Consider the following 13,978-nt stretch of genomic DNA (forward strand, 5'->3'; position numbering starts at 1 on the left):
GAACAATTTTCTCTCCCCTGATCCCAATTAAGAGAGCACTCTCTCAAAACTTTTAACTACTCACACCTTTTCCCCAATCTCCAACTAGAGAATACAAAAGGAATTTCACACCTTTTCCCCAATCTCCAACTAGAGAATACAAAAGGAATTTAATTAGAGTTAGCACAACCGAGCTTAAAGTGTTTCTAACTGGGACGACATGAAACTAGAGGCATAGACTGCTTTTATAGGTTTGGAGCCCATCCCCATTCTTCAATTTAACCGATGCGGGATAAACTACACTTCAAATATCTTGCCAAAACTCAACATGGGGCCAACTTTTTACATTTCTTTCGAGCCAACAACCGCTGGCTATATGATCTGAGTTTCAGAAACACCTCATCTCCAAATGCAAATTGTAATTCTCTTTAGTGCAAATCAACTTATTTATTCATGCGATTTTGAGCCACCACCAAATTTTTCTTCAAAACTTTCAAAACTAAATCTCTCTCCCTTAATTGTTATTTCACACTGCTAATAGATGTTTTCCTTTTACCAAATGAAACCAGTGGAAGAGGTGGTCTGCCAAACACTTGATATGTGGTAGTTTTAATTAAGGTGTGAAAAGTGGCATTATACCACAACTCAGGCCACCCAATCCATTTTCTCCACCTGGTTGGTTGTTCTTTACAAAAATGAAACCAGTGGAAGAGGTGGTCTGCCGTTAATTCCCTTTCGTAGATAGATTTTTCTTGTGCTCTCTGCGATAACTTTTGACTGAAGTAAGCAATTGGCTTGGAGTTCTAAGACAACAAAGCCCCCAATCTGAAACCTGAAGCATCTGTTTCGATAACAAAGGGCAAAAAGAAATTTGGTAAGGCTAATACAGGTACCGTCATCGTAGTTTGTTTTAATTCTGTAAAAGCAGTGGTGACCTCTTCATTCCACTCGAAAGCATTCTTTTGCAAGGTTAATGGTGTTGCAATATTTCCATACCCTTGCATAAACCTTCGATAATACCCTGTGAGGCCCAGAAATCTTCGAAGTTCTGACACAGATTTCAATTGGGGCCATCGAACCATAGCTTTTATCTTTTCACCATCGACTTCAACTTATTGATGGAAAATCCAATGGCCCAAGTATTGAATCCTTGACTTGCAGAATATGCATTTTTTCTTATTTGCATACAGTTTGTTTATTGAATTTTGTGTCCTGAATCTCATGTATCTTGTAGTTTGTCAATACAAATAATATATTTAATAAAATAAGAGGTATTTTATTAACATTTAGACTTTAATTCAATCCAATAAACTAAGATCCAAGGTTATTTCATGTAACTTAAAACATGTATATGGTTGACATACAAGTAGATCATGTTTAAGTAATAACCTAAATGGTTTGTAGTAGATGGATAAGGTACCCTACCTTATTCTTGTGACATTATGAATATGACTCATTTTGTAGTTGTTACAATTGTTGTAAAATGTTACAAATGATCTTATCCTGATAGTTCGTGTAGAGATATGTGAGCAAGGTATTCTATACAAAGAGTTTGTATAAGACCAGACCACGAAATGAATAGCTCTATACACTAGTAAACTTAATTTTGAGTGAGTTGTGAACTCCTGTTTATGAGGGCAGTCCTTTGATCTGTATGGGTGAGGAGTCGGGAACACAACTACACAAGATGTAATTCACTTTTTCCCGACCTTAGGGAAAGTAGATAAATTACTCTCTTAATAGCTGATTCCGAGTCCGAGTCTTGAACCATGAGGCCCTAACCTTTCACTGGCCCGAGTGGTGTTAGTTTATAGTTAGACTATAAATTGTTTGTTCATTAGAGGAATCAGCGATACTTAAGGAGTTAGATGTAACTATAAAAATACCAATTATAGTTATGAGCGATTTGTGAAGGGTTGACTCACTGTTGATTGATTATATCTAAATATATCTACAATGTGAAGAGTGCAGCTATTGATCAAGTAACCGATAGTTAATAAATATTGATTAATTTAATTAAGGAAATCAATTAATTAATCTCATATCATTAGAACTTCAGATAGTGATGAAGAATGATTTGAATTGTTCAAAACAATTTAGGAAATTTTATATTAATGAGATTAATATATAAAAATTAATAATAGATGTGATCTATAATCTGAATTATGTAAAAAAAAATATTTGAATGAAATTCAAACATTAAATTCAAATGAATTAGATTCAAGAAGTAATTAATTATGATGTTAGTGAGGTAGATACATATAAATATGTGGTTTTTGTATGTTAATTGATTTATTATCTATTAAATAAGATTTAATATATAGTTATTTAATTAGCGTGTCAATTAATTAATTAATTGGCACTAAGAATATAATAGAAAATACTTGGACATGATCAACTCTTCTCCATATAAATATATGTTTAAAGCCTATTCAGGGCCAGGATTTCATTTGTGCAAAATACCTACTCCCCACACTAAAATCCTTTCTACTGTCCTCACCAATTTCTCTCCAACTCTTCCTCTTCCAAATATTAGAGACCATTCATCCAATCCTTGGAATCCTCAAGAATAATAAAGTTATTCTCACGATGGTGTCCTTGATCATGAAGAGCTGTTCGTGATCAAAGAAAGAGGATTTTCCAAGAAGCTACGTTTTCCCTTTTCTCCATCTTCAATAGCATGTTGAATATAATGTTTATTCTCCATCGTTCTTTGTATGGATTGTTGTGATTTTATTTCTTTTAAATGGAAAAATTGAATGCAAGATGATCTCACACTTCCGCAAGAATTTGATTCCCTTCATTGTTATCCCGAAGGACATTATTTGTTCTCTTATATTTGACAAAATAGTTAGTTAATTTTGATTTCTATGTGCAAGATTGGTAAATCAAACACCCAAACATGAACATTAATAATCCCAAACAATTAAAATCCACACATTTAACATCCATGACAACACTTATTAATATAAACTACAAGAAGAAATTTCAGGTCATATATGCATAAAAATTAATGCGAAATTGATGAGATCGGTTCATCTGAAAAACAATGTGCTCACATTCACCAACTTGAAATACATCTTACGAGCTAGAAAGCACGTTTATTCCAGCAGCAAAATCTCTTTTTGACAATACAAACCACAAAGTGCTCCCCAACACCATAAGAAATTAAACAGCAATAAACAAACGTTCAAACAATTGCTTGAGAGCTTCCCAGTTTCCACCACCCAATTCAGAGCTCTTGCAAATATTCTGCGTAGTATTTCAAGAACAAAATCAGGGGGGTCTATCTACAGGTATCTCTCACTAAAACCCAAATAATCCCCTATCCTACCTACATGATATGAGACATGTTAAGAACAATGACAAAGTTAACTCATCAACAAAAGATATTTTTCTACGGATGACCAAATACTAGAGGCATTGATGCGGAAAAACCCAAGCTTAAAAACCAACTAAAAACTAACCTTTTGGCTCTTCTGCCTGTAACTACTTCTCACTTTGACGACATCTCACCTATCGCAAAATAGTCGTAGCCCTAAAGCAACTATTTTAACCCCCGGTTTGCCAATCGGGATCACAGATGCCCAACCACTGCAAAATTATAGCAGAGCCCGATCGCAATTTCTAAAATACTAATGCTTCACGGAGCCTTTGCTATGATTTTGTAATGGGAACAACTCGGGATTGATGGTTTAAATTGTGATCATGACCAGTTTAAATTAAAAAGAATTCTGAAAGCCTCTCATCTTTTTTGCAGTGGTTGGGCGCCCAAGAACGTGAACAACAGGAGATTAAAAACAAAAACTGCGATGCGATGGGTGATACACCGTGACCACGACAAGAAGTTCTAGGTGAATACTATGTGATGTAGGTAGAAGATTAGTTTTCATTGATTGTTAGGATTGTGTCATTCCATATTAACGCCTCATCTAAGTTGAATCAACCGTGAAAAAATCTCTCAACAAAAGCTTTCAAGTCGCAATCAGTTTTATAACGAAATCAAAATGGATATGAAAGCATAGAAACAGAACCTTAACCATATCACTTGGAGTTATTGTTGATGTCCTGAAGCATATCATCATAAGGATCCCTCCTACCAGGAGCCTGGCTAATTTGTGCGTCCCACTTCAGCTGAGAATTATGGCGCTCAAACGTCCAAAATCCGTAAGGACGAAGAGGATAGCTCCACATCTCCTTCGTCTTTTGGCACCGATCCTTGACAGCGTACAAATGCTCTCGGAATTTGCGATCCCTCTCTTTTGGATCCTCCATGAGTCTTAATACCAAATTCTCAGCAAACTCCATGACGAACTTCATTTCTAATTTATTCCTAAGAAATTAACGAATTAAAAGAAGGAAAAAAAATACGCCTAATAAACGAATCATCGAACATGAAATTCACTTGAAATCATGGTTTCCTTTCCGCTCAAGAAAACCTAAGCAAATAGTTCAATCGTGAAACTAAATTCAGGTGAATCAGAAACAAAGTTTATCAGCCACAATCAGGATCTATGTAAATCTACTTTCTCCTACAATAACCTAAGAACCAAACCGGATCGATAACTTCTCAAGAGAAAACCCTAAGTTTAACGAAACACGAAAATTGCAAAAATATTGAAGAAAATTTCTGAATTCAATTGCCAAGAAACAATTGAGGCTGCGATAAAAAGCCAACATCAATGGAAAGCTTACCTCGAAAGTCGATTGCAGGAATTGAGATTTCTTCCTCAGTAAACTGCAGTTCACCCGCGCGAGAAATGCACTCGTAGAATGAGCAAAATCCATATAATTCCCATTATTTGCCACAATAGGAGAACTTAGCAAGGCCCAATCTCAATGTATTTCAGGCCCAAAAGGCTCAATTTCCAATATATTGCAGGCCCAAATGGCCCAATTACACTAGACCATCGACTAGCTTGGGCCTTCAATGCATTCATTTCGAACAAGCGCATGGCCCATTTAATTAATTAATTTGCTTTACTAATCATTTTCAACACTTATTGAAGATGAATACGGATGCTGCTTGCAACCTCAGACCTTATGGAAGATGAATACGGATGCTACTTGCAACCTCGTGGTCTGTGCCACTATCTAGGTTGGGTGCTTCATGATCAAAACGTTGCATATATTTGGTTGAGCTTAAGTTCATACAATGAGGTCAAAGGTTCTTGAAGTTACAATCATCTGCGAAAACCTAAAAAGTTTATTCTCCGTAACTATGTAGAATATCCGTGTGATATCTAATTGTTTGAAAGTGGTAATATCCTTAGTAGAGTCAAGTCGAACCTATCTGAGTTTCATCTCTTTCTTTCATGTGAGATAGAGTCAAGATTTCTTATTATACTCTATTACACACATACCTCTGGTTGAACATGTATAATCTCATTTGCTTTTTGTATATCTGGAGTGATTTATTTTTCTTATGGATATTCTGTTGGTTGTTTAGGTTAAAAAAAATCACAGCTTGAAAGGAATTTTTTTTTTCCTTTTAATGGTATGATGCGATCACCAAAAAAAATGGAAGTATTAATATCACCACATATGAGGTAGGAACATTAAATATCATTGAATAAATAACAAAATACCATAACTGAAAGTTTGACTTTTTCTTTTTGTGTTTTTAATAAAATTGGAGTCAAACATTTAACTTTTAACTTATAGTGGTTATAAATATCTATCACTTCAAGCATAAGTTTTGTAGATAAAATACATATTACTTTAAATGTAATGGTTTGATTCCTTATTTTTAGATTGCAAAATTCGAAGAAAAAAAATTACTAATATCTTAATCGATAAAATTTTATGTATAATTTGATAGATTTAATAAGTTTTAATAAGGTGATGATTTCACGAATATTTTGAAAATAATATAACATACGATCATAAACGTGTACTTTTCAAAGTCTATGACCAAATACACATATTATAGAAGTTAACCTAAATATATTCCAATGGATTAAATTGTATTTCTTATACAAGAAAGATTTAAATCTCCCGCCACCACTCATTATTTAAACTTCAAAAAAATGTGTCTATAAAAGTGACTAGCCAATTAGAGAAAAAGAAATGAAGATAATGTTAGTTATTATTCATATTAACTATCGACTAAAAAGAATTGTACAAATCAATTTTTCCTCACATTTACTGAACTTCGAAAAACTAGGCAGACTCTAGGCTCTAGAAAAAATTTGGCACGTTTAAAAAATATTGAGTAAATAGTAATTTTTTAAATATATATAATTAAAATACTATTTTAGTCCATTTACTTTTAATAAATCTTAAATTTACCTCTGTATTAGTTTATTATTGATTTTTCAAAAATTTATTTGTTATCAATTAGCATTTGAACTATAAATATTGAAAATACATTCACATGTTGCACCTCCTTTTATTAAAATTATTATTATTATTTAATCGATTTTGATAAAATGAATTTTTAGAGACAACATTTTAAAATTTGTTGAAAGTAAAATAACTAAAACCTTGAACAACTAAAATTAAAGAAATTTAAAGTTGATAGATTTTTATAATATAGTGAGAAAATGGTATTTTAAACCCCAACAAAATTTGTGATTTATGTCTTGAAGAAAAAAACAAGGGTGTGAACATAGCGCATTGGGGAAACTAAATTTAGGTAAATCTTAAGTTTCTCTTCATACTAATTTATTAGTTCATATTAATTTATTGAATTTTATCTTTGATAGACGTTGATAGACCTATATTAGTTTTTTTTTATATATATATTTCTGTAAATAATTTACCATTTTTCAATATGTGAAAATTTATCTTTTTGTTATCTATTAGTATTTTAACTATAAATTTTTAAAACATATTCACTTATTATACTTCCTTTCATGAAAATTAAATTTGTGGGATAAAATTTTAAGATTTATTGAAAGTACAAGTATTAAACTTAAACGGAATAAAACTAAAATTGAAAATTTTTTAAAGGATAAAGACAAAAACGATATTTTAACTCGTAATATATATGTTTTTCGAGAAAGAAAGAAAGAATAAAAAGGTGGGAATATAAATGCATTAGCTAAAATAACAAAGGTGAAGCCTATAAAGAATGGGCCAACAAATAAAAGCAAAGAAATTAGGAAATAAGTTGAAGGATTTGGTTCCCAGTTTTAGTCCATAAATTTTATAGGTAAGGGATTCCACCGCCCTTTTCAAACTGCACCTACTCTTTTGCTAATCTAATTACCTTTTTTTTTTTTTTTTTTTTTTAATTGTACCCATAATTTCTTCCTCATTAAATATTATTATTTATATTAATATTATTATCCCCACTATTGGCTTGTGAATGTATGAGAACCTTTTTCAAGACCAATAACCAAAATCTCAAACAGCCTTTGTCTACCACTTCAAAATGTTAGTCTCTCCACTTCTTTTCTTCTTTTTTTCTTTTTCGAAAAAAAAAAAAAAAACTATTTTATATATTTCAAGCGTCAGAGAGAGAGAGAACATTTGTATGATGATTCCATTTCAATCGTCTTATTGCTCTTCAACCTTTTTGACTATTACAAAGTAAACCAAATATATTTATTTATTAAAAAAAAATTATTTTGTAATTAATTATAAGAAAAAAATTACCTTTTTTAGTCACTCGATTTTGGATCTAATTTCTTTTTAATCTTTAGGTTTCAAAATGTTACACATTTAAGCTCCGTTTCACAACCATTTGGTTTTTAATTTTTTTTTTTTTCAAAATTAAGTCTATTTCATCCACATTTTTTACAATGATTTTCAACTTTTTAAAGTATAATGGTGGAATTCTTAGCCAAATTCCAAAAACAAAATAATTTGTTGAAAACTACTTTTTTTTTAGTTCTCAAAATTTTGTTTGATTTTTTAAACGATTGGTGAAAAATAGATAACAAAAGAAGAAATTGGAGGTGAAAGTAGTGTCAATAGATTTAATTTCCAAAAACAAAATGGTTAGATGGAACTTTAGTTATTAGATTTTGATTTTCGTTTTTATTTAATTTCTAAATTTCAAATTTTTGTTTCAATTCGAACCCTATATTTCAAGATTTACATTTTGAAACATTGATTTTAACTATATGCTTATTTTCCATCTTTAATGTTAAATAAAGTATGTTAATAAATTTAAAAAAATTATAATTAATTAATTTTTACTATTTTTCATCATTTTTAAAATAAAATTTAAAAGTTCACTTCATAATTATTTTAAATTAATTAATAGATATTGACAACTATGATTGAGAATGAATATTCAATGAAAAATGAAATATAAAAATATAAAATCTTTAAAATTAGGGATTAAATTGAAACCAAAATCATTTAAGGATTAAATGTGTAATAATTTAAAACTTAAAATAAATTGAGATGAATAAGTATGTAATATTTTTGAAACCAGTATCCAATGAAAGGTAGAGGTATGACAAATGTTTTTGGCTTAATTATATGAGTGAGAGTTTTAGCAATTGTCGTTACCTAATATTCATATTCAGTTGCCTAATTCCAGTGAACTCTATTCCCCTTTTATGACAGACCCTTGATTCTTGCGATGCAGTTGTTATTTTTTGGGGAGGTTTTGGAATTGGTGAAAGCCGCTGCTGCCGCTTCCAATGAATTATTGTTCCATAAAAACCTCTAAAATTATATTATTTACATTATTTCTTTTTTCAAAAAAAAAAATAAAAATAAAAGTTTTTAATTATGTGCAGTTTCTTTCAAATTTTATCCCAAAAACTGTTCAAAGGCATTAATGGGGATGCGGCCTTTTCTGGTGGCCTTTCCCTTGACGTTCAAACATTTCAAATTTTCGTGCCCTATTACACTACACCATTTTAGCCATTGCTATTTCTAAACAAAACGGTGCCGTCTCATTGTTCATAAATGATGCTCCCTCTCCCTCCGTTTGCTGGGACTAATGGAGTAATTGTCAAAAATATTACTTATATATATCTTTTATATATATATAAATAATTGGCATATGGTTTTAAGGGCTCATCTGAGAGCATTCTAGATCAACATCATACCGGAATCGAAACAAAAATTTAACTTTTTTCTAATAACACATTCAAATCATCACTTCTTGGATGAAGAATTTGTGATTTGGATTAAAAATAGTCCCTTGGAAAAAAGAAAAAAAAAAAAAAAAAAAAAAACAGAGACTACATGCATAATATTTGAGAAAGAGTATGCAACATTTAGTAAAGATTTAATAATCGTCAGTTGTGATCTTCATCAAGATTCCATCGATCGAGAATATTTAGTCATTTAAAAAATAAAATTTTCGTTCGATCCATCGATACGAACTCTTGAAACAATTAACCAAAAAAGGTACTATTTGTAAACGTTGAAAAAATGATTACTAACGAAAAACAGCCTACCAAATAATTTGGATTCTCCAAATTATGCAATGTATTGATTTTGTGGTAATTGCATTGGTAGAATTTTAGCAATTGTAATTAAGCATATAGTCAAGTTTTTTTTAAAAAATATTACGAATATAATAAAATCTAATCATGATAATCTTTTATCATTAATAAACATCTACCAGTAATATGAGTTATCACTCATAAATTCCTACTGCAATATGATCTAGTAATTATCAAAGTAAAATTTAAATTTTCCTATATATGCAAATAGTTTAGATATAAAAATTATTCACAATCATCCCTTGGTTTTACTTTAGTTTTATCTCATCCATGCAAAACTAGGAAAGGGCAGAAAATAAAAGGGAGATATAAAATATAAAAAATGGAATTGTTAATTTAGAATTATAATTACCGAAATAAGAGGGACTGGTGGTAAAATACTGATTACTCTATAGTACAAAAATTAGGCCACCTTCCTCCCAAAAAAAAGAAAAAAAAAAAAAAAAAAAAAAAAAAAAGAGGCACCGCCACCCTGTACACAAAAAGGACATTAAAAACACCGCCGCGCCGATTCGATAGCCATGGTTATAAGATAATTAAATATATCTTAAAAGAAAATTGGCCTTTCTTTTTTTTCTTTTTCCTTTTTATTCTCTCCCTTTACTTTTACGTCTCGTCGACTAAAATTACGAGAAGCCGCCAACGTTTAGTAACGGCAGTCGTCACCGTCAACTCTCGTGTTTTTTCTTTTTTCTTTTTTTTATTTTGATTTTTTTTTTTTTAACTTTCGTCCATGATAACATCGGCCCCATCGGCCCCACCGTCACCGTTTTCATCAAGCCAACGTTCCACCGGAGCACAATCCATCTTGTGACGGAGTTTCCAATCCAGCGCCTGACACGCACGTGAGCAGTAGTTAACGGCACCACAAACGGAACACCGACGGAACTCATGCCGTCTCGTCTCCGGCCGTCCACACCCCACGTGCGAACACAGCCTCAGACCATGCCCAGGCGACCCCCCTCGTGCCTCAAACCACTCCGCCAAAAACTGACTCGCCGGATGAACCTCCGGCGCCGGAATATTGCAACCGAAATCGCTTAACAACGGACATCCCGAGCCCGTAATGTGCCGATGGTGAGGAGGATGAATGCTCCACGTGAGACACGAGCGCGATGCAGCGACGGAAGAAGCCGCCTCCGACGACAACACGGCGGCGAGTTCACGCGCGTTTGCCTGAACAAGAAACCGTCGACCCTCCGTTATGTTCTGGCGAACGCCGTAACCGTCTTGAAGGCAATGACCAAGTTCCCTAAGGGCGTCGATGTGGCCCAGAAACGCCGCACGAGCACAAAGCGCGACTCCGGCACGGAGGTCCTTATCGTTTTTGGATCCACCGCTGCCGTTAAACTGAATGACGGCAAGTGAGTAAAGAGCCGGCGCGTGGGAACAAATCGCCGCCTTCGCCATCAACGACGCTCCGCTGCCCCGATTTTGCAAACAGTAGAAACGAATCTGAATAAAAAAAAATCAATGCCCCAGTCGCTAATCAGTTATTAAAATCATTAAAATCAAAAACAGAAAAGGAATGTTTATAGCTTTCAAAATGGGATTAGAATAAAATAAGAAATCAGCAGCAAATTAAAAGAATATATTAAATTAAAAACTTACCATGCCAAGTGTATAACAGGCCTCGACATTTCCGGCATCGGAACACTGTTTCAGAAACCGGTGAGCCGATTCCGTCCAGTTCCGTGCCCTAATTGCGAAAGTCTTCTGAGAAGCTCTTGATAATACCATTGGATTAAGTCCTAAACTGTTTAATCTTTTGCATCTGAAACCCAAAATCCAAAAATTAAAATCCAACCCATTAACCCCAAAAAAGAACCCCAAATTAAAAAAGGAAAAGAAATTACGTTAGCAAGATATTGATGAAATCGGAGGGGGAAGAAGCAGCGGAGCTGAGATTAGAGAGAATAGAAATGATGAGGTCGTCCGGCAAGGAATCGAATAAATCGGCGGTGGGTATTTTGGTGTCGGAAGAGAGCTTATTCCTTTTCCGGCAAAAGGGGCGGTCGGCAGCGACATAGTGTGTTCTTTTCCGATGATGGTTGTCGGAAGACAAGGTGTTTGGTTGAAGTTGAGGGTAAGATAAGCCTGTTCGAGTTCTCATGGATGATGATGATGATGATTCTTTTTCTTCTTTCAGCCCCTTCCTTTGTGGCTGTTTCCTCTTATTAAATCCACCAATCCCTTTATTTTTTCTTCCCTCTCCTTTGGGTAAAACACAAAAAGCAAATGCCAAGCTTTATATAGTTAGACCAAACTATAACACTCCCTTCCCCAACCATTTCAAATATAACTTACCCCGTAACCATCCTAAATACCCAGCTGTCACATGGAAAATTTTATGCCTCTTTCTTTCTTATTTTGCTCCACCTTCTCTCTAAATTACAAAAATCATCCCTCATAATTACAATTACACTTTTAGATTTTCATCAATATCAAAATTAGACCGTCAAACCTACAATATTCATACAAATTAGACTCTCAAATTATTAAGAAAAATATATCAACTCCCAAACTTATACAATCATTACAATTTTTACAATAATATAAATTCACTTGTATAAGTTTTAGGTTTATATTTTTACAATTTAAAATTTAAGTACATAATTACAGCTACTACTTATTTTAGGGGTGACTTTTACGATTTATTTCTTTTTAGAAAATTCATCATGATTGCAAAAACAACCTCTAAAGTATAGCGATAGTTACAAGTACATCCTTCAAATTTCTTTGAGTATTAAAATTATATCCTCAAACTTACAATAGTAGTGAAAATTAGACCTCTGGATAATAAAAATCAAACCCTCATACTTGTGCCTATAAGTCTTAAGGTCTATTTTGTACATTTATATAAGTTTTATAGTTTAATTTTTAAAACCAAAAGTTTGAGAGTGTAATTATAATTATCATATGAATTATTTGATTATTTTTTTTTTTGTTGAAAAAAATCAACATAATTGGAAGAAAAAGTAAGTCATTGTGTAATTAGAATGAGTCAAAACCTACTAGTAATAGTCCTAATATTTTTTAGGTATACTTTCAGATTTTAACACCGTTTTTTTCCGACGTGTACCTGAGTCAACAAAAAGTTGAATCGAGTCTTTAATTTGGTAAGGTTCGTTCTATTTATTTATACTAATTATATATATTAAAACGACTAATTCAAAAAATAATGTTTCTAGATTGAAAAAATGGCGCTATTTTTAAGAAAAATGAGGTGTCTTGAGATGAAAATTTCTGCAACGGTTATAGTAAACAAAACATCCTGAAAATTGTTTTTCCTTTTCCATCTATTAATGGAATTTAAAATATTTTGCTAACCATTGTTTTTCAACTATTTAGAAAGTTGTTGGGAGAAAATTAGTTTTGAAATTCAAAAATCAAATTCCAAAATAGGGAAGCAATGAAGATCCTTCAACTTCTCACACTCTCTACTCTCTACTGTAGTTTGGTCCACTAATCTCATAAATCCACGTTGAAAAATTCAAGCAACTCTATTTTTTCTTATTTTCATTTTTTACATTTATCAAAAAAATTCAATTAACAATCATGTAGATATTCAACTCTATCATAGGGTGTTTGATCTACAAATTTAGAGTATGTTTGGTTTAAACTTTCAGATTTTTTAAATAGTCTGATTCCATCCATTTCAGCAGTGTTACACATTTGTCGAAGAATTTTATTATTAATTAATTTGTATTTATTTTATATATTCATCAAAATAATTTTAAGTACATATTTTTTTTTTAAGTCTTTCTAACTCAATATATTAACTTCATATTTCAAAATCCAAAGTAATAAACTCAATGTGCTAAACAACTCTACTATGAAATGAGGACACGGTAACTTGAGAAAAAGAAAGAAGGTAATAAATAAAAGACTAAAAAGAAGTAATAAAATCGGGGAAATGACGTGGATCTGTTGAAGTGATATTGACCACTCATGTAAGAGCAAGTGGAGCCCACATGTCCCCTTGGTGGCTGCTTCTGGAAGTAGAGAAGCATTTTCTTTTAGTTTTGAAGACTGCTGGAAATGGGTATTGATGGATGGGGTCCCACATCGGAAGGGGCCGTGTTGGAGTTGCTTACCACTTAACGCCGCAGATGGCTCCCGAAATCAACGTACCTGATTTCCCAGATCTTGTGAGATCGTAACCTTTTGTTGATTAACTCGTAAAAGATTATGTAATTTGATTTTTATATTTCTGATAATTACTCACTAACCCGCTCTTTGAAATGCTGCGATTTGGTTGGACATTTACGAGTCGACAACAAAGCTTATCTTAATCTTATGATTCTCATCTTTTTTCTCTTTTTAGAAGTATATATTTTTCATCCATACGTTTTTTAAGTATACTTTCATTTGCTATTATTCTTTTAATTTACTCTCTAAATTTAAATAGATTGTCATTTTTAAATTTCAAGTTTCACACTTCTAATCTTGACTTTTCATTAAAGACTCACTTTATACTTATAATATCAATCTTAATTCATTTAAGAGAATTTTAATTAAATTTTATTATTTTTCATCACTAATAAAATTAAGTTCAAAATTTCTTTTCATATTTTAAATTA

At 32.1% G+C, this 13,978-nt stretch overlaps 2 protein-coding genes across 3 annotated transcripts; both read right to left on the reverse strand.

Moving 5' to 3' along the window:
- Positions 1-2,919: 2,919 nt before the first annotated feature.
- LOC120080854 lies at positions 2,920-4,783 on the reverse strand. Of its 2 annotated transcripts, none has more exons than XM_039035506.1 (3): positions 4,675-4,783; positions 4,014-4,312; positions 2,920-3,231 (listed from the first exon to the last, which is right to left on the reverse strand). In XM_039035506.1, exon 2 carries the CDS (start codon positions 4,297-4,299, stop codon positions 4,024-4,026), a length of 276 nt encoding a protein of 91 aa, XP_038891434.1. In that variant the 5' UTR covers positions 4,300-4,312; positions 4,675-4,783; the 3' UTR covers positions 2,920-3,231; positions 4,014-4,023. The 2 variants fall into 2 exon arrangements, with proteins under 2 accessions (XP_038891434.1, XP_038891435.1); XM_039035507.1 differs by having other exon boundaries at positions 4,014-4,301; positions 4,675-4,753.
- Positions 4,784-9,938: 5,155 nt separating this feature from the next.
- LOC120082134 (F-box protein At1g67340) lies at positions 9,939-11,675 on the reverse strand. The gene is made up of 3 exons (XM_039037376.1): positions 11,252-11,675; positions 11,007-11,169; positions 9,939-10,850 (listed from the first exon to the last, which is right to left on the reverse strand). Exons 1-3 carry the CDS (start codon positions 11,506-11,508, stop codon positions 10,116-10,118), a joined length of 1,155 nt encoding a protein of 384 aa, XP_038893304.1. The 5' UTR covers positions 11,509-11,675; the 3' UTR covers positions 9,939-10,115.
- Positions 11,676-13,978: the final 2,303 nt, after the last annotated feature.

The sequence above is a fragment of the Benincasa hispida genome, chromosome 7 (genome assembly GCF_009727055.1).
Source record: "Benincasa hispida cultivar B227 chromosome 7, ASM972705v1, whole genome shotgun sequence".
Lineage (NCBI taxonomy): Eukaryota > Viridiplantae > Streptophyta > Magnoliopsida > Cucurbitales > Cucurbitaceae > Benincasa > Benincasa hispida.

Bases quoted from the DNA above. Each gene is read 5' to 3' on its own strand.
- LOC120080854 (XM_039035506.1), bottom strand. From the start codon at position 4,299: ATGAAGTTCGTCATGGAGTTTGCTGAGAATTTGGTATTAAGACTCATG.
- LOC120082134 (XM_039037376.1), bottom strand. From the start codon at position 11,508: ATGAGAACTCGAACAGGCTTATCTTACCCTCAACTTCAACCAAACACC. The intron at 11,170-11,251 runs GTAATTTCTTTT...TTTGGGTTTCAG, and splicing joins TTCATCAATATCTTGCTAAC to ATGCAAAAGATTAAACAGTT. The intron at 10,851-11,006 runs GTAAGTTTTTAA...TTTTTTATTCAG, and splicing joins CCTGTTATACACTTGGCATG to ATTCGTTTCTACTGTTTGCA.